Genomic DNA, 19,952 nt, shown 5'->3' on the forward strand with positions numbered 1-19,952 from the left:
TCCTTGCATTCAAAGAAGCATCCTACTGACAGAGTCAATAAAACAAAATGTAGAATAAGTAAGTACTAGGGAGAAGATGATTACAGGCTACCATTTAGACAAGGACCAGCATGCTGGTAGGACCTACAGAACCCACGCCCTGCCCCACACTTTTTCCTCAGCAGTTCTCCAGCCACACCTCCTTCCTTCCTTCCTCTTCCTCACATCCAAAACCAATAGTTAGAAAAGTAGTAGGAAAATTTCGAAGAACGCATTTTGGTTTGACTCTCAAAAAAGGAATAACTCTCTAAATTAAAAAATAGTAACAACTGAATAGAGTAGTATGAACGAAAATTTTCGTACATCTGGAAAAGAACAGTTTCACAATCATTTTTAAGTTAAATAACCAAACTTCAATTAAATCATTTCTATAACTTCTACGCTGTCATTTCTACCCAGCCTTTGTATCTATCTGATTCCACATACAAAGATCTTTACATGTTCAATGTCTCAGGAAGAAAACCCTCTCCTTTCTAATGGTTTGAACGATAAAAGCAGACATTCTGAAAGAGTGAAGCTAACTAGAAAATTCTAGGCCACATCACACACAGGCAAATCAGATGTTCCATTCCATGGACCATACAGTGTAACAACTGCAGGGTTCTGATGTTGTTATTCCCATTTTTAATACTTTGACTAATATTCATATTTTCAAAATAATTTACATGCCAATCCAGAACATTATAAGCAATAATAAAATTTTTTACATGACTGTTACTGCAAGTAGAATGTCTTCTCAAGAACCCAATCGCCTTTCTGACGACTTCAGAGTTGGAGACTTAATAGTGCTATATCCACGAGTCTTACCTCTGCAGCTAAATAGTTTCCAGTTGCAAGATGTTTAAATCTGAACAAGCTGTTCCACTGGCCTGCACCGCCACGGCATGGGTCATGATGAACCACCTACAAAGAGAGCAATGACAACATGATACTCATGTTTCTGGCAAGCAAGAGTTTACATGTAGTGCCTTCGTGATCATGTTGACCTGTCAAATCTATGTTTTCATGAGCACACAATGTGGCAGAACAACAATATTCCCCATAAATGATCAAGAGACATGTTAGAACAGTTGTTAATTCACTGCACATACAGGATACTCATGCCTTACATCTGCAAATACAGCCTTAATCATGTTTCCAAGACAAAAACTGGAACTACAACGAGGTTTCCCTCCATTTTTGTTATCCAAACATTCATTCCACAGATAGTAGTATGAGCCTACTATGTGCAGGTACTTTTCAAGGCAAGAAGGACACCACAGTGGATAAGACTAGAGCTTTCACTGTAATGGAGAAGAGAGAGAAACAGCGAAGAAATCAATGAGATTTGACAAGTGCCAGGAAGGACACAAACAGAGCACATGACTGAGTAACTAGGGAAGGTGACTTTAGGTAGATAATCAGCACACAGCTCAGAGATGACATGTCAGCCAAACCGGGAGGACAAGGATGAGACGGGCATGCAGGAGACGGGGAGATTCCAGGCAGAGAGAACTGCGAAGACCGAGGCCTGGAGGTCTGAACTAACTCAATCTTTGGCCCTTTCCGCACATACTTTTACCACTAGTACCCTGTCCTTTGAATTGGCCTTGCCCAGTGCTGAGCCACCAGGCTCACTGGGACTGAAAGCAGTAGGTCTGACGCAGCTGGTGCCACCATTCAAGGCAGCAGAAGAGCTCAGGCCTTACACTTAGATGACCATGTCTGACCCCGCTCGGCCAATTACAGCAGTATGATCATAGCAAGTCATCACACATCTTCTGGCCTGGTTTCTTCATGCACAAAATAGAGTTAACTCACAGGATTCTGGTGAAGATTAAATATCATAAGGCGCACCGGAGTGCACGGGTAACGTTCCATTATCTCCCTCAGCAGATGACCTTTCTTTTGTCAGTACCAACACCCTTTGGGTCCTGCTGCAGCCTCAGATTTTGCACTAATGTATTTAACTTTCTCATGATGCCTTTTGCTAGACTCCAGTTGCTATGTCTCCCCTTATGAAAATACTCCAAAGTGCCTGAAGTCTTACAAAATGTTCCCTCTATGGCCAAAAACCTGCCCATTCTTCAAGGATCAGTTTTCAAATCAAACTTCTACAAATCCTTTGCTAATCACACCAGCCACTAGGATCTGGTCAATATTTGAACTTGTACTCCTTTGAAGGAGAGATAGCTTTAAGAATCTATAAAATCTATTGCTTGTCTTCCACACGCATGTACACGTACACACATGCACACACACACACACATATGCATGCACACATACACACATGCACGCACACATACACATGCGCGCACACACAAACATGCGCACACATACGCATATGCACGCACACATACACATATGCCCGCACATGTACACACATGCACGCACACATACACACAGGCATGCACACATACACACATACATACACATATGCACGCACATGTACACACACACTTTGTATGTTAACAGCCTGAAGCTACCATAGATCCCAGACTAAGAAATACTCTCATCTATATTAATAAGTCTAGCAATGGCAGTACAATGCCCTCGGGGACATTTTGGAGGTTTGGAAGGGTGGGAGAGTGTTTTCATTTCTCACTAGGACTTTAGGGGGATGCTATTGGTGTCTAACACACAGTGGCCAAATCATCCTATGACCTGCGACTCGCAGGGAAGTCCAGCCTGTGCGTGGCCCTCAGGACCTAACACCCATCTATCTAAGTGCTCCTCTAACACGGGGGCTGGAAGCCTCACCCAGTGGGGTTCTGAGGGCCTTTCCACCAGAGTGGAAAGCAGAGGAAGGCGGGAGGGAGGCTCCTCACTTGGCTGCAGTGACAGTGGTGACAGCTGTGCAGGACAAGTGCAGGCTCCATCGGTTGGGATGGGTGAGAACCCCACACCTTGTGAATGGAGACCTGTAGCCTCAGAGTGGCAGCTCCTTCACACAAGCCCACATCCCCTGGTCTTCTAGGTCTCCCCCTCCAGCCCCCCCCCCCGGCTATTAAACACCTCTCTGCTTGAAGTACCTGATGCCCACACTGAGCACGACACTCAGCCCTCCTGCCCAAAGCCTGACTGTCACAGCACACAGGAGAGAAACGTCCTGCCGCCCACGTCTTTCAAATCTCCTACAGAAACAAACCCACCCCAGGTATGAAGTAGTAAGACTTCAGTACATAACCAAACAAAAGCATGTTTACATCAAGTTGTATGAAAGGTGCAGTACTTTAAAAGAAATAAAAGAAATTCACTCTGGAGAAGGAAGTTTAAATGAAGTAAAGACATTATCTCAAAATTATTGAGCCACTTATTCATTCCCTCTTCTGACTATTCAGCATATCACAGCATTTCTAACCACGCATTCTGACCCAAGGAGTTTCAGAGCAGTGGTATGGGTGCAGCAAAAGCTATAAAACTGAAAGCAAATAAACGAGAGAATTTTCAAAGCTCCTTTTAGCAGACTTAGAACCAGACTTCATTAATTCACCTATTAATGAAGAAATGTTAAATAGGGCAGAGACACACGAAATGCAGGGAATTCCTTTCATCTTACTGCTATCCCCACGTTTTTTAAGTTTTTGGAAAACAATAAGAAATATATGGTATGAAAATGCATGCTTTCATTATGCATTTATTTTAAAGTTGCCTGTTATGTTGGGGTCTTATCCTGATAAGGAAGGTAGATATCTGGGAAGGTTTTATTTTTTTCCTTTTGTTTCTTTGTTTGTTTGTTTGTTTTGGAGACAGTCTCACTTTGTTGCCCTCAGTAGAGTGCTGTGTCATCACAGTTCACAGTAACCTCGAACTTTTGGGCTCAAGCCATTCTCTTACGCCCAAGCCAATCTCTTGCCGCAGCCTTCCAAGCAATTGGGACTACAGGTGCCTGCCAGGACACCCGGTAATTTTTAGAGCCAGTGTCTCACTTTGGCTCAGGCTGGTCTTGAACCTGTGAACTCAGGCAATCCACCTGCCTCAGCCTCCCAGAGTGCTGGGATTATAGGTGTGAGCCACCTGCCTTGGGAAGGGTTTTAATGCAGCCTCATGTGCTATCAGCTTTGGTAGTGGTGGTTCTGAAACAGAAGATAAGTTCTTTTGTACTATTTCATGTCTATTCTAAATCATGTCATAACTTAGAAAATTCTTTTGATGTAACATTTATAAATAAGGCTATCTCATTTGCATAAATATTATACTTCATTTTCTCCATTTCGATAGTCTGCAATTTGCCTTGTTATCCCCACTTCAGTGATGATTGTTTCCCTTTTTATAATAGTATGCAAGTAAGTTTGTCCTCTTATTACATCTCCAAACTCTAGCAATTAGTCAAGGGCCCCCATCTATCTACACTTTTTCATTTTACTGTACTTGCATAGAGTATCCTCAGATCTCTTCTTTAACCACTTCTCCCAAATCCAAACATATCTATCCAAGATAGGCATAAATATTAGTGTCTACTGCAGTAGTGATTTACATGTTGAAATACATATTATTTTATTAAAAAGTATTTTCCTTTTAATTCTCCTCTATATTAGAACTATACTCTTTTTAATCATCAGAATATATAAGTAACATTACCTATAAATTTCCTGTTAGGATATTAAAGGAAGTGTTGCAAATATAAGCCTTTAAATGTTGGGGAATAGACATATGAAGGGTTTGAAATGGTTGAGAACCACAGCTATAGACCTAGACAGCCCTTAAATCAAAATGGAATTTAACAGATGTTGGCTTATTCATAGGTGATTATGTATATCTTATCTCCTCCATTCTATACAAAGACTTTTTAAAGAAAAATCCAATGGTGGCTCATGCCTGTAATCCCTGTGCTTTGGGAGAGGCCCAAGTGAGATGACAGTTTGAGCCTGGCAACATACTGAGACCCATTTCGGGGGGAGGGAATTAGCCAGATGTGATGGTGCCTCAGCTACATAGGAAGCTGAGTTGAGAGAACAGCTTAAGCCCAGACATTTAAGGTTACCGTGACCTACAATTGCAGCACTGTACTCCAGACTGTCTCAAAAAAAAAAAAAAAAAAGAAAGGAAAGGAAAAGAAAACCATAGCTTACAATTTCTTTTTTTTTTTCCTGAGACAGAGCCTCAAGCTGTCCCCCTGGGCAGAGTGCCATGGCATTACAGCTCACAGCAACCTCCAACTCCTGGGCTCAAGCGAGTCTCCTGCCTCCACCTCCCAAGTAGCTGGGACCACAGGCGCCCGCCACAACGCCCGGCTATTTTTTGGTTGCAGCCATCATTGTTGTTTGGTCGGTCCGGGCTGGGGATTCGAACCCGCCACCTTAGGTGTATGTGGCTGGCGCCTTAGCCGGTTGAGCTATAGGCGCCGAGCCCATAGCTTACAATTTCTTATTACCCTATCATATTGCCCCATTTAAGAAATACTTTTTAAAGAATGAATAATTTTTAACTATGGGTCCCCTGATTCCAATAGAAAGGTCATCCCAAAAGAAACTAGCATTGTTCTCTTCAGTGACTGTGTAGAGTTCTGGAATCTACCTCTCTCAAAACCAGGCAACTATTCTACCTTTCTCAACTATTCTATCTTAACTCCAAGGCCATTTGAGGCACATGGCCTGTAAACTGACCACTCTCGACAACATTTCACAATCAATTAAAGTAAAATCATACTTATGCCCTTATAAAAGATGTGTGTGAGACACAGACAGAGAGAGAGAGACAGAGAGAGACAGAAGGAGACACACCACAGACAAGACAGGAGAAAGAAGTCATTCCTTTCAAACTGGTTCACAGAGATGAAGGGATCTAAGCTGGTTCACAAATGTTATTCTGCTTTACAGGTCTATCACAAATGATGCCTGAAACAATAAACAACCGGCCTAGTGAGTCTTATCTTTTTGCTTTAAATACTGGTTAAAAGCAAAAACACAAAAACAAAACAAGACATATATTTACACACCTCTATTTCCCAGAGTGCTTTAGAACTGGTGGCAGAAGTTGCTGATTGGCGCAAGGTTGTCCGAAGGAAAATATGCTGTTTTTTCTCATATTCATCACAAGTCAAAAACTTCTCTTGTTCTGCATGAAACAATCTAACAACGTCACCCTAGAAGAAAAGGTCAAGAGATGCTCTATTTCCAACCACCATGGGAACCAACATGAGAAGCAGGTGTCTCTTTCTGGTTCTGATACTTAGGGCCCTTCTGCCAGCTATCTGGTTTTTCATGATTATCTATACATTTCAAAATATTTGGTGGGGGAGACTCAGAAAAACATTCAGTGAGTATTAAGCTTTCTAAATTATAAACCCCAGTAAATACATAAGTTTTGCATCTAGAATTTCAGTGAGACCACCTTCACTTCTTTCAGGGTAGCACATACTTACTCCTTTTAAAACATCCTCTCGGTAGGAACTATATTTCATGAATAAAGTAATTTTCCAGCTCGTGTTGCAATTAACAGCATTCACCTATTAATGAAGAAATGTTAAGAGTCATACAACCATGGACTCCATAGGACAACTGGAAGTTAGTCCTTTAACTAGTAAGAGAAGAAAAACAGCAACTTTGGACAATGAGACATGTAACCCAATACAAATATCTTCTAAGACCATCCAAAAATGGCAATGGTTAATTGTTATCTACAAGGACTTTAGGAATATTAATTAGAATAACTGCGATTCTACTCCTGAAAATGAAAGAAACCATATGCCTTTTCTTCCCTCTCTGTCGAAAAATTAAAAAATTCATTCCCTTTCCTCTTGAACTTACCTCTTTACACCCTGGGTTGTCAAGAAGTTCTATGTTGCTGGCATGCAGTGGCTGTCCTGCATTCACGGGCATCAAAACAACTTTATCTCCTACAACAATCTAGGAATCAGAGATAAATTGCAATTGAGACACTGCATGGATCTTTGGTGTTGTGTGTGAAGCTAAAAATAACTGCACAGGAGTTCACATTATTGACCTGACATCTGGTTCTTTTATCACCCATACAAATTTTAGTTCAATTCTTTTTTCTCTTTGAGGTAAAATATCTTCTAATAAATGACCATATAATCGTGCTCCATGGTGCCTTATCCATCTGGTTTCATAAAGCTAGTTCAGATCTTTTTCAGTCTCCCATTTCAATTAGAGCCTCCTTAAAGTCAATGAACAGGTCATAATCACTCCGCATGAGGTCTTAGGCCACAAGCATAGCAGAGATAGAGAGAGTTAGTGCATTTGCCACCACAATGAGCAATCTACCCAAATATCAGAACCACTTTAAGGACAACTAGAAAATGGCATATGCTTTTATTAGCTTTGCAATAAGAGATAAGCGTGGTCAATGCGATCTTCCACAATCTCAGTAATGTGTTAAAAATTCTGATATCATCTAGGTTCAAAAAAGATAGGATTAGGTAACCTTGCAGAAACATGTTTTTGTTTGGACCTTGAACATTTGGGTCACACTTTTTTTTTTTTTGTAGAGACAGACTCTCACTTTATCACCCTCCGTAGAGTGCTGTGGCATCACACAGCTCACAGCAACTTCCAACTCCTGGGCTTAGGCGATTCTCTTGCCTCAGCCTCCCGAGTAACTGGGACTACAGGCACCTGCCACAATTTCCGGCTATTTTTTTGTTGCAGTTTGGCTGGGTGAACCGACCACCGAAATACCCAAGTTGTGGCACCCTACCCACTGATCACAGGCGCCACCCTGGTTCACACTTATTTTAAACATCCAAAAATTATACTGCTCCTTAAACATGGTGTTCATTTTTAAATTAAAATGAAAATTGGTTATGGGAAAAGTGTTCTAAAGAAGTTTCAGTCTAAATTGATTTTCTATTTATGCCATCACACCAATGTCTACTTCATCTTCAAGTAGTTTTATTCATAACTCAACTTGTGCAGAAGTGGAGTTATCCTTTCTTAATGATGATAATGAACATTTTAATTTTAATTACTGAAGTTACTTCTGTTGATAAATTTCTTCAGAGGCTATATAACTGTAGTACTTACAGTTAATTACAGAATTGATCACCATCTCAGAAATTAAAACCAAACCCTCTCCTTGCATATGTTATACCAATTAAATATTTGAATAGATTAATTGGGTGAATTAATGAAAAGCAAATTATGACTCAGTCAATATGAGTAAACAGAACTTCTCCATGTGCTGTTATCTTAATCTAGACCTGAACTTTAAAACATATCATTTCATATTTTCACTACCAGATGATCCATGATATGGACGCAGAGAAAGCTACATCCAGTGCTGTCGTCACCAGCTGTATCTAGAGATTGAAACAAAGAAACCTCGAGCTTACTGAGCAAATAAAGGAAAGCTATTATTTGGTTGGCTGAAATACCTTCTGCTTTGGGGGCTGGATAGTCTCTATCCATCACCCTACCTTCCATGTCCGATGCTGTGGCTCAAATTCATCGCGTAAGCTCTCTATATGCAGATAAGGAAAGATCATTAAGGAACCGTGTTAAGCAAAAAAACGAAGGAGCACAGCAAGGCATACAGGATGCTATCTTTTGTGTAAAAAATGAGAGGAAGAGACTAGGAGTGCATGCACAAAGAAATCTCTCCAGTGGTCAGCTAGGGAAGCTGGAACTGGACAGAATGGGGAAAGGGTGAGAGAGAGACTCTTCACAATGTATCTTCATACTGTTTTCTATCTTTGAACCAAGAACTGGTACCTCTTTTGCAAAATTAAATTATAAACAAAAACAAATAAAAGCAGCATGACATAAGCTTCCAACTCCCTATCCCCCCAAAAAACATGTGTTATCATCCATGACACTAAGGCAGCTCCAAGTTGCAGAGCCACGTAGAGACCTGAGCAGTCATCCACACACCATAAATTACCGAGGGCTTGACACCACATTCTGCCAGTTTTATATCTGGTCTTCCACTTTCTTGATGAATAATAGTACTATTTCATTCTCACATGTACCATATCAAATATTGCTAAACATAATGATGTGTTGTAACTATGTCCTTCCAATACAACAAATACTCATGGTGGTGCCTATAGTCACTATTCTAAGTCATACTATTTTACCATAGCTGTGGGTAAAATTTTGGGTCAATCTGCATATTATATTTACTCAACCCATAAAGTCTTACATATTTTTGAGAGGTCAGCCATAGAGCAAAAACGTTCCTTGATGTCAATGAAACAGTTCCCACGGGTTCATGAGAACAGCATTCATAAGTAAAATCTTACTTTAATTCACTGATCTTCAGGTCCTCACTGTTCTTGACAATGACCACCCTGCCTAACCAAGCCGAATAAAACCTGCAAATGATATGGACAAGATGCCAATCATGTGAAATGAAAAGAACATTAAGTGGCTTGGCACCCATAGTGGTTACGGCATCAGCCACATGCACTGAGGCTGGCGGGTTTGAACTCGGCCGGGGCCTGCTAAACAACAATGACAACAGCAACAAAAAAATAGCCGGGTGTGGTGGTGGGCGTCTGTAGTCCCAGCTACCTAGGAGGCTGAGAATCTCTTAAGCCCAAGAGTTTGAGGTTGCTGTGAGCTGTGATGCAACAGCACTCTACCAAGGGCAACATAGTGAAACTCTGTCTCAAAAAAATTTTTAAAAAAGAACATTAAGAGGTGCCCAAAGGAAAATAAAAGCGTATAAGAAATAGTCCCTCTTCAGAGAGAATTCACACCTTACTAGATAACTTGGCAAATATGGAACTTGGTAATATCTTCAGAATAGTGCATCATGGGGCCTGTTCCACACAGAAGCTCAGATGCTTCCTAAGAAGTCGTAAATTTAATAAAGAATATCAGGCTGAAATCATTTTCTGCCACATCCTAGGATCAGCCATTATAGCCCCTCAAGTGCATGAACATCTTTTTTTTTTTTTTTTTTAATTGCAATTCCAAAAGCATTTCTGTTAATTTGGTGTAAAACCCGTAAGATTCAAGCTGGGATTCTGCTAAAAATAAAGAGGAATGCACAGTACAATGCCACTAGCGGGCACCTTTCTTCTGAAGTGGCACCTGATATGGTGAAAAGAACACCACAGCAGGAACCAAAACACCAGGGTTCTATCTAGTTTCACCTCCGTTTTTTTTTAAATAACAAAATCTACTTGCTATTTGAAGAGTTTCCTTCCCCAGTAGTTAACATTTTCTGTTGATTTAAAGAATGTCTGGGCTTTTTTCACTTTTAAAACCCACCATCAAGGTAAAGAAGCCATATCTTTTTTTGGATATGGATTTTCTCTAGGTCAAAATTGAAAATGAAAAATTAACTACTCAATCACGGGAAGACAAATGAAAATAAAATATTTATGTTCTCTGCTCTTGGTTGTCCCCAGTGACTTTCCAGCAGTCCAACAGCATCCAAGGACATTCTACACAGTTGGAAGCTGAGAGACCCATGACTCTGCTCTTCCCCTGAAGCCGTTCATCCCACAATTACACAAACCATATCACAAAAGCGCTCTCCCAGACTAGCTATAATCAGCCTCATTCCCACATTTCATTTGAGTCACAGAATGTCTCGAATACTTATAACCTAAATGGTAACATAATTATCACTAAATAGTAAAATATCATCTTAAAAGTCTTCTAAATTTTTCAATTTTCTCTTTTTCATTTAATGTGCTTTTAAGGAAAATAAGTAGTAATTGAACTACCTGTTATAAAGTGACAGCATTTCCAACTGCCTTCAACAAATGACAGTAGATTTATATTTTAGAAAAATGCTATCCATTTTTAGGGAAGAAAATGAGTATTGCAGTACAATTACTTATGTGGCCAGTTCAGGGCTGTGTGTGTGCTTACGCTTTCACAGCAATACACAAAAGCTACACAGCGGCAAAAAGAAACAGTGGGCCGTTTCAGCAAAAAGCAGTGTGGACGGTTGTTTTGGCCATGCTTTATGGAACACATCTAGATAAGGAGAGCTCTTATATTGCATTTAACAATTACATTGTCGATTTTCACCGAGACTGAGTGTCTGAGCGATAGGCTTTGTTTTGTTTCTCCAGAACAACTAATTATTTGCAATAGTTCATTACATTCAACTCTCTATTGACTCTGTAAAGTGATTTAGGAGCAGGGAAAAGAATAGATAGGATAAATAAATAAAGAGATACAATAAATTAATAAAATCCACAGCTAATCTGAAGGGCCCAATTTATTCAATCACTTCACTGCATGCCTTCAGCTCAGATTTTGTTTGTTCTGGTGTTTAATTTTCATGGGTCACCTACAGACAGCCCACGACTCCATGGAGGGCTGGGGAGGTTAACAGGCTTTGCCAGAAAGTGCACCCAAAGACACAGGTGTGCTCACAAGCTGCATCATCAGTCCCTGAAGAGTTGAGAGTTGATTGTAATTAACTACCCACAAATCATGCTCTCACAGCACACATCACTTGATGCAAAAACAAAAAAAAAGTCAGATTTATTTTTCTTTTTACAGAATCCAACCAACACAAGACATAAAGTGCATCACATTTCTGCATGCCATGCTTCTCCCAAACCTTACCTAAGGAAGGGATCCCCAGATAATTTATTAACCAAATTAAATCATGAAGCTTGCATCCTGTGGAATTGAATTTGTACTTCAAAATTCACTGGAAAAAATAAACTCACTATAAAAAGAAGACATTTCTAAGACAAGAAATATTCTATAATATAACACACTTAAAATATAATCCATGTATTTACTAAGAAAACGCCATCGGAATGATTACACTTTTCTACTGCTTTAAATTCACGTTAATTTTTTTTAATCTCAACTATTGCTCACTTGACCCCATACTTATAAGGTACACTATTTACAAAAGTTCTTCAGTGTCAACCAGCAATTATTGAGTATCTCCTATGTGCTATCATCTGATATTTGATTACATACCAAAAAAAAATCCAACTATTGATCCTATGGAATCATTTTCCATGATTTTTTTCTCTATAAAGGAACAGAAAATATTCCCAACTTCTAAAATTTACATGACAAAATGCACATATTCCCCAATGCATTTTAAATATGACTGTCATCAAAGAAAAGATGCCGCTTCCTACAGTTCCTCATGCATTACTTACCAATTACGGCTTACAGACTGTAAGCAGCTGGCAAAGAGCCAGGAGATGGAATACTGTCCCAGTTCACAGTGTCGCCCTATTAATTCAACAGGGCAGACACTATTTCCTACACATGGCTCTTTTTCCTTACAACCATCCTCCATCCTGATGAGGTAATAAAGTAAATTCTACATCTCTTCTACAAGTCTGAGCCAATACTAAGAATGCTTACGTTCTTTTGCACAAATTCTAGTTGGAAGATGATTTTCTATTAATCTGAACTTTGCCTTTGGTGATTTCCGAGCACAATTTGTACGATAAATCAATGCATTTAACCTAGCAAAGATATTAACCTAAAAATAACATTGATTAAAGACTATATTTTCTTTCTTTGTGCTTTCTGGATTATTTTACTTATTAAAAATTATTTTCTTTATGAACCCACTATTTCCCTCTTAGTTTTCTATTTACATACATTGTCACCCTCGCTTCGCAGCTTCCAGAAGGGATGAATATAAAACCAAGACCCTTCATTTCCCGCAGCATCCAAGGACACACGCATGGCATTCTTCTCCAGCAAAGCGGGTAATCTCTTGTTGACAGTCAGGTATTTGTTGCTTTTTATATGCAGTAGCTGTAGGGAAAAGACAGGGATTATAACCTTTATTCTTTGGGCTCCTGTTAATCGCATTTACATATAAATTTATACATATATGATATCCACATAATACAGCTTGAGGTGGAGATTTTTAAAAGGAGCTGTTTTCAGACTCCACGTTCATCATCTTTCTGACTTAACTTTCTGTGGGTTCCTCCTCACCTCCACTCCCAGATCTGCTACAGAATGTAGTGGGCGTGTAGGAAAACAAACCAGGGGCACCGCTGAATGATAATCACCTACTGACACATAACAGAATGAAACTAGACTTCCCAAAGGAGACCTGGAAGCTCCCTAAACTGTATCAGTCACAAATACAGATGAGGCTAAAGAAAAACCAAGAAACTACAACAGTGCCTGAACCCACTTAGTGTTACTAAGCGCCCTGCCCACAGCCAGCCCTACTTCTTCCTCTGTAAGGAGGCAGGCCACATGTCCTGGATGGGTTCTTACAACATCTGCCAGAGGATGCTGACCCCCTCATCGTATAGATGAGTGTAAAAGAACCATTTCTCAGATTTTGTTTTATCCCATGAACAAAATTTTACCAAAACATGATTCCACACAGCGGGGAAACCAAAACAAAATAACCCTCCCATTTATGATTACAATCATTTCAAAAATGAATGGTAATTTCAGTACCTGCCATATAAGAAATTATCTCAAAATAAAGGGCAGTTCTTTAATAGGAAAAAAAATCAGCTTTTTGAAAAGCTCATTATCATACCCTTCCCATGCTTCCCATGTTACCATAAACCAATGGAAAGTGTCATGGGCACACCCCGTCATAATCCACTATGTTAAAGCACGTGGCTCAGTCCCTAACCCACCAGGCAAACAACTTCACACCAGGCACTTGACAAGGAACATAAGCGCCACTTGCTGACACTTCATATTAATCAAAACTAAGTTAAGAGAAACTATTTATGGAGGATTGTCCAAGGGACATGCAGCCCACTCATGCTGCAGCCATCACATTATCTATCATTAGATTAAGTCACACATCCAGGAAGCTAGAGACCCAGCTTCTCTCATCTTATCTCATCAGGGAACTCTGACTGCCTTGTGTCCTGAAATTTTGCCACTGGCCAATAACAAAATATCAGCAGATATTATTTTTAAAACCAGCTCTATGAAACACTTCATTGTAGTATTTACTGTAAGGAAGTTAAGGCTATTGTTTACTACATTAAACAGTGTCCTCTTTATGAAGGACACAGAAGAAACACTTCCCCAGTCCTATTCCTGGGAACAGCTGTGCTTCTAGACCTCCGATTTGGCACTATGTATGGCCCCCCCAAGACCAATGCTGTAATGTACTACATTTCTCTATGGCTAAGGGGGCAATAAAATGACTTCGAGACAAAGTTTTCCAGACTTGACATTCTCCACCCCTGACTTCAGCTTACTTGTCCAAACTTCATTTTCCCTTTGCCCCAATATACTCACTCATTTCTATTTTATTTTGTTCTGTGGCATGTATTTTGGAAAATGTCTTACATTCTTTTTGGAACTAGGTGGGGCATATATTAACAAATAACCAAGTAAAAAGCTAAAAAGATCTACATGAAACACAGGAAAGGAATGCAGCTGAGATAAATCAGAGCGTGCATACTAATTGAAACAGAAGAACTTCTAATAACAATTCAGGGACCACGTCCACCTAAAAATACAACTTGAAAACTTTCCTCTTTCTGCGAAATAAAAAGACAAAGCTCCATATGTTAAACATCAGTCCCAATAATCCAAAGAACTATTTTATTATAGGCCTTTAGGAACTGTTCCCCCATCTTCTTCCTTTTGATATAATAACCTGTGCATACATACAGATAAGATTACTTATTCATGTGTATCTATCAGACTTAATAAGTACCCTGAATATCAACTGAATATATTACAGTATATACAATCACCACCAAAGAAAAAAACTATTGTATCTCACAACTTTAATGTAGTCTGGCATTCCTACTCATCTAATAATCACCTCAATTAAGAGAAAGAGAGACTTACTTGTATAACATTACTGTATTTCACAATTTCTCCCAGCAGTTTCTTATTCTCTGATTCATTTTGTTTTTGTTCCAGTTCTGCAGCGTGCTATAAGAAGATTATCAAATATTCAGTATGGAAACATATCAAAGAAAGTACAATATCTGACCAAAAAAAATATATTTTTTAGGATCAAAGACTATTACTAGAAATAAAATAAGGTGGTAGATTTACTCTTGTTACTTGGAGAGAAAGAACGGAAGGGAGCAATAATTAAATGATTATAATATAGTGTGACCATTTCTTAATTTATGCTGAAATACAGCCTAAAAAATCTTGGGCCACATTTATGTTGGAAATTTCAGAACAGTACTAGGCTTTTTGGTCTTATAAAATTAGTTCAAAAAGAAATGTTGCACCAAAAAACCCAACCAGGATAGCAGGTGAATTTCAAAAGTCTCAAAGTTTCCAACTCTAAAAGGAACTTGAATGATGCAAAATTAAGTGCTATCAAATTTATACAAAGCCTAACCTGAAACAATGGTCTTGCAATATTTTTTCCATAACCTCTGAGGGAAAAAAATTAAGCATTTTGTCAAGTGACATGTAACTGGATTTAATACAGAGATTCTGAATTGATTTAGATTTTAATGTGAGGCTTTGAATTATTCTGGCACACCCTAAAATAATGCAGCAGTAATGTGCTACCTACATGCCAGGAAATAAGTGGTCACACCCTATTACTTAAAAGTCCTTCCTAAACGTCAATGTGTTGCCAGCTCTACTCTGAGTCTCTGTGTACTAGGTGAAGTCACAAAGCTAGAAAGCCACAAATCCATCTTTTGTGATTGTGTTCACGCTCTAGCCTAAGTCAGACTCACGGAGCCCGGCCCTCACCTGCAGCTTCTTCAGCAAGGCTGCCTCGGTGTGGTTCCCTTGTTTGGCCTGCTTGGCTTTCCAGTATTGCTTCTGGGCAGAATATCGGTTCATAGGGCACACCTTGAAAAGGCAGTCTACAACAGAACAACAAACAAAAATACTGTAACTACGGCTACCGGCACTTCTTAGATTTCCCTTATAGGCTACTTTTCGAATCTTGAAATCCCTGTGTATAAAGAACATTTAGTCCATCCTCCAGCCCATTCTTAAATTTGCTCCACAACATACTTTTCAAGTAAATATTTAGACTCAGTTAAAATATACCTTTCTTCATGCGTGTATTTTTTTTTTAATTTTAAATTCTTTTTTGGGACAGAGTCTTACTCTGTCACCCTACATACAGTGCCATGGTGCCATGGTGTCATCAAAGCTCATGGTAAAGCAATCCTCCTGCCTCACCTTCCAGAGTAGCTGGGACTACAGGAGCCCAACATAACACCAGCTAATTTTTTTCTATTTTTAGTAGAGAGAGAGGTCTTGCTCTTGCTCAGGCTGGTCTTGAACTCCTGAGCTTCAGCAATGCACCCTCCTCTGCTTCCCAGAGTGCCAGGATTACAGGTGCAAGCCACCCCACTCAGCCTCATGTAATTTTTTTAAAGAATACTATGGCCAGTATTATTTATAAAGAAGCCAAACCCATTGGCCCTGAATCAAGGCCAGCAGTTCGCTGAAGCTGTTGGTTTCAAGCAGGAGCCTAAAGAATTACCTTTCTATGGTCTGTTGGCCATTTCAGAACTTTGGAAATGTAATGGTCAATTCATTAGAAGGAAACCGTAGGAGTCATCGGTGATAGATGTAGGCTAGTATTGATTTGTAGTCTTAATATTAGGGTTTCAATATATCCACAAAATATTATTATATTTATCTCAACAGGATATTTAAGTTATTCATTAGAATTATAATGCTGTTAAATCTTTTTTTATTTTTTGAGACAGAGCCTCAAGCTATCCCGCTGGGTAGAGTGCCATGGCATCATGCTCACAGCAACCTCCAACTCCTGGGCTCAAGCGAGTCTCCCGCCTCAGCCTCCCAAGTAGCTGGGACCACAGGCGCCTGCCACAAAGCCCGGCTATTTTTTGGTTGCAGCCGTCATTGTTGTTAGGAGGGCCCGGAGGGATTCGAACCCGCCACCTTGGGTGTATGTGGCTGGCACCTTAGCCGCTTGAGCCACAGGCGCCGAGCCAATGCTGTTAAATCTTAATTACAGCTCCCCCAAATTACTGTGGGGTTTCACCCAAAATAAAAAGATGAAAAAAAAAAAGAAGTCAAACCAATATAATTGTTGTATTACAAGGCATTTGCTGATCATAGTGAGGGATCTGGTCTTAGAAAGTGGATGCGCTTCTTGATGTGCACTGCCTTATCCACCTGCAAAACTGATACATACGTGTGGTACTATCTTAGACGGCCAAAGTGATGCGGGAAGTAGAAACAATCCCAGCCCACGATTAGAGTCAGTCATTCCCTAGGTTTCCAAATACTTGGGTGAATATGGTATGGCAAGTTGAGAGGCAGCAAGATACGATGGAAAAATGAAGCAAAAGAAAACAAAAACCAACAAATAAAAAAATGAAGATTATAGTCCTAACTCTACTACCAAACATCAAGATAGGAAATCATAGCAGAATACTATGTATTATAGTCAGTGATACCTTTAAGTTGAAAAGAAAAATATGTATTTTCTTTTTAATGAGGCAAATGGAAGAACTAAACAATTTCTCCATATGCACATGATTTTGTATGCTTGTGGAGCAAATTATTATCTAGAATAAAGGTCAATGCCTAGTATTCTATGATAAAGGAGTAGGGATATAGAAAATTAAAACATTAAGTTCATTTTCTCACAAAAAAATTGAATAAATTCAAAATTATTAATTTTATTTTTTTGATGGCTGCGTTAATTTTTTCTTTTTTTTGAGACAGAACCTCAAGCTATCCCCCTGGGTAGAGTGCCGTGGCATCACAACTCACAGCAACCTCTAACTCCTGGGCTCAAGCGAGTCGCCTGCCTCAGCCTCCCAAGTAGCTGAGACCACAGGCACCAGCCACAACGCCCCGGCTATTTTTTGGTTGCAGCCGTCATTGTTGTTTTGGTGGGCTGGGCTGGATTCGAACCCGCCACCTTAAGTGTATATGGCTGGCACCTTAGCCACTTGAGCCACAGGCGCCGAGCCTAATATTTAGATTCATTCTCATTTTTCAATTATGTATTACAAAAGTAAAACTTAGTCAACTAAAATATCCACAATAGCAACATTATTGACTATATTATTTAATATGCTTATTCCATTGTTTTAAAATTAATTATATTTAAAAAGTTTTTTGCAGTATCAACAATATCTTTTATTAACTTTTAGAATATTGAAATTAATAGCAAAATATTCACCCTCGGGTTTTCACAGGCAGTACAGAGTCTGCTCATAATACTCAGAGTACTGCCAGTGTTCTGCCTCCTTTCATAGGACCTTTCTTTGACACATGTTTTTTTCAACACAAAAACCTATCAAATTACCTCCACTTAACATTTCTTGATATATTTTAGCAATTTAAATTCCACAAAATTATAAACTGTCTCGATTTTACTACATTCTGACACAAGATAAATTTATCTAATTAAATACAGAAATTCTATCCAGAGATTCTTCCTCTCGGTCAGGGTATTTCAAATCACCATCCCATGATTTCAAAATTAAATCTTGCCTGCCATTTTATACTCTTCCTTAATTTGTTTCATTCGTTCCATTCCCCATAGGCTAAAAGATGATCTTTTTTAAAAATTTCACTTTCTGGCTCAGCGCCCATAGCTCAGTGGCTAGGGCACCAGCCACATACACTGGGGCTGGCAGATTCGAACTTAACCTGGAGCTGCTAAACAACGACGACAACTACAACAAAAATAAATAAATAAATAAAAATTTTGCTTTCTCGTGGTTCTAATGACATAAATGATCAAGGAATACGACTGTAAAATGTTTTAAGGAAATTTAGAAAAAGCAAAAGAAATAGTGACTTTTTTTTCTACATCTTGCAATTTTTTTTTTCCTGAAAACTTTCTTATTGGGGATTCACTGAGGGTACATTACATCTTGTAATTATAAACACAAATTCTATTGATTGCCCCCCTATAATACACACACAGCGATAGAAAAGTAATTCTTAACTTCTAGTTTAAAAGGTACTATTATGGATAAGTAAATATTTTATAGGTCATAGAAACAGATACCTTCCAGCTGCTAGAGGCAGGCTGAGAGAACATCACAATTACAATATGATACAGGAATCGCCTGTGTGTGGAAACCAAGGCCTGAAAAATATTTCCTTTGGCAGCATATCTTACAAACCCTAGAAATTATGTCCTATGTATTAGCAACTGCAAAGAGAACTATACAAATTTTTTGAAGCACAAATACAGAGTCTGTTCACAATATTGCCAAAAGAGGGACCCCAATTCAACACCGCAGAATATTTTGACTAGCCCGTATTAGGCAAGTAACAAAACTCTACACTGTCTTGGTGTAGCAATAGCACAAATCCATGTTCATGGGAAACTAAACTCTATTGTCTATAGCCTATACTTCTGACTTTATTCATGTATAAAAAGAAAAGAAAGAAACAATGTACCTCTCCATTTTTACAGATTCCTACTTAGGCTCATTTGAAAATGGTTGTTTGACAGAAATATGTTTTGTAAATTCTAGACTGGCCCAATAGCATCCTAAGTGGTATCGCTGGGTAGCTGGCAAACAATCGCGTCATAGTAAAACACTCCTGAGTGTGTGGCTGAGGTCACTGTGACATGAGGCCAAACCCTGGGCCAACCCATGGCGACAGTAATCCCTGCACAGGGTCATGTCCTGCGTGCTAGGTGTTAAGACTCAGACCCTGTCTTCTGAGGGCTCACAGTCTACTGGAAGCTTCCCAGGGGAGTTCTGGAGACGGTGCTACAGGGCACAAAGACGCATGTGGCCAACTTCAACCAGGCAGGGGAGGTCCTAAGAGACTTCTCTGAAGAGAAGAAAAGAGAAGAAGCGGCCAAACTGTAACAAGCCAATAATTCAGCACATGGACAAGGTGCGTCCCAGGTTCAGAGGGGAAGGGCATTCCACACAGAGCCAACAGCTGGTATGAGGGCAGAAATGGAGGCTACGGGTGTCGCTACCATGTAGAAAATCACCACCTAGGCAGCAAAACTGAAACGGAGTGATAGGCTGAGGAGGTCAGGGTCTGCAGACTGTTAAGGTTCTGAGCTTAGGAGGATGGACTATTCCCCATGGAAAACAACGAACTCTTAAAGGGCTTTAAGCTTTTACAGCATGT

At 39.5% G+C, this 19,952-nt stretch overlaps 1 protein-coding gene and 1 non-coding gene across 2 annotated transcripts in view; one reads left to right on the forward strand and one right to left on the reverse strand.

Annotated features, from left to right (window-relative positions):
* ITPR2 (inositol 1,4,5-trisphosphate receptor type 2) overlaps positions 1-19,952 on the reverse strand; it is a 482,247-nt gene that overhangs the window by 365,656 nt on the left and 96,639 nt on the right. The window contains exons 3-9 of the mRNA XM_003792467.3: positions 15,594-15,709; positions 14,718-14,804; positions 12,525-12,683; positions 6,768-6,866; positions 6,383-6,466; positions 5,957-6,103; positions 847-942 (exon numbers count right to left, since the gene is read on the reverse strand). Of these exons, the coding sequence (XP_003792515.1) occupies positions 847-942; positions 5,957-6,103; positions 6,383-6,466; positions 6,768-6,866; positions 12,525-12,683; positions 14,718-14,804; positions 15,594-15,709 (788 nt within the window). The remainder of the gene's footprint in view (positions 1-846; positions 943-5,956; positions 6,104-6,382; positions 6,467-6,767; positions 6,867-12,524; positions 12,684-14,717; positions 14,805-15,593; positions 15,710-19,952) is intronic.
* Positions 16,275-16,411, forward strand: LOC111726230. The gene has a single exon (XR_002774056.1). It is a non-coding gene; the product is annotated as a small nucleolar RNA SNORA2/SNORA34 family (small nucleolar RNA).

Source organism: Otolemur garnettii, unplaced genomic scaffold (genome assembly GCF_000181295.1).
Source record: "Otolemur garnettii isolate 467f Iridium unplaced genomic scaffold, OtoGar3 scaffold00057, whole genome shotgun sequence".
In the NCBI taxonomy this organism is placed as follows: Eukaryota; Metazoa; Chordata; class Mammalia; order Primates; family Galagidae; genus Otolemur; species Otolemur garnettii.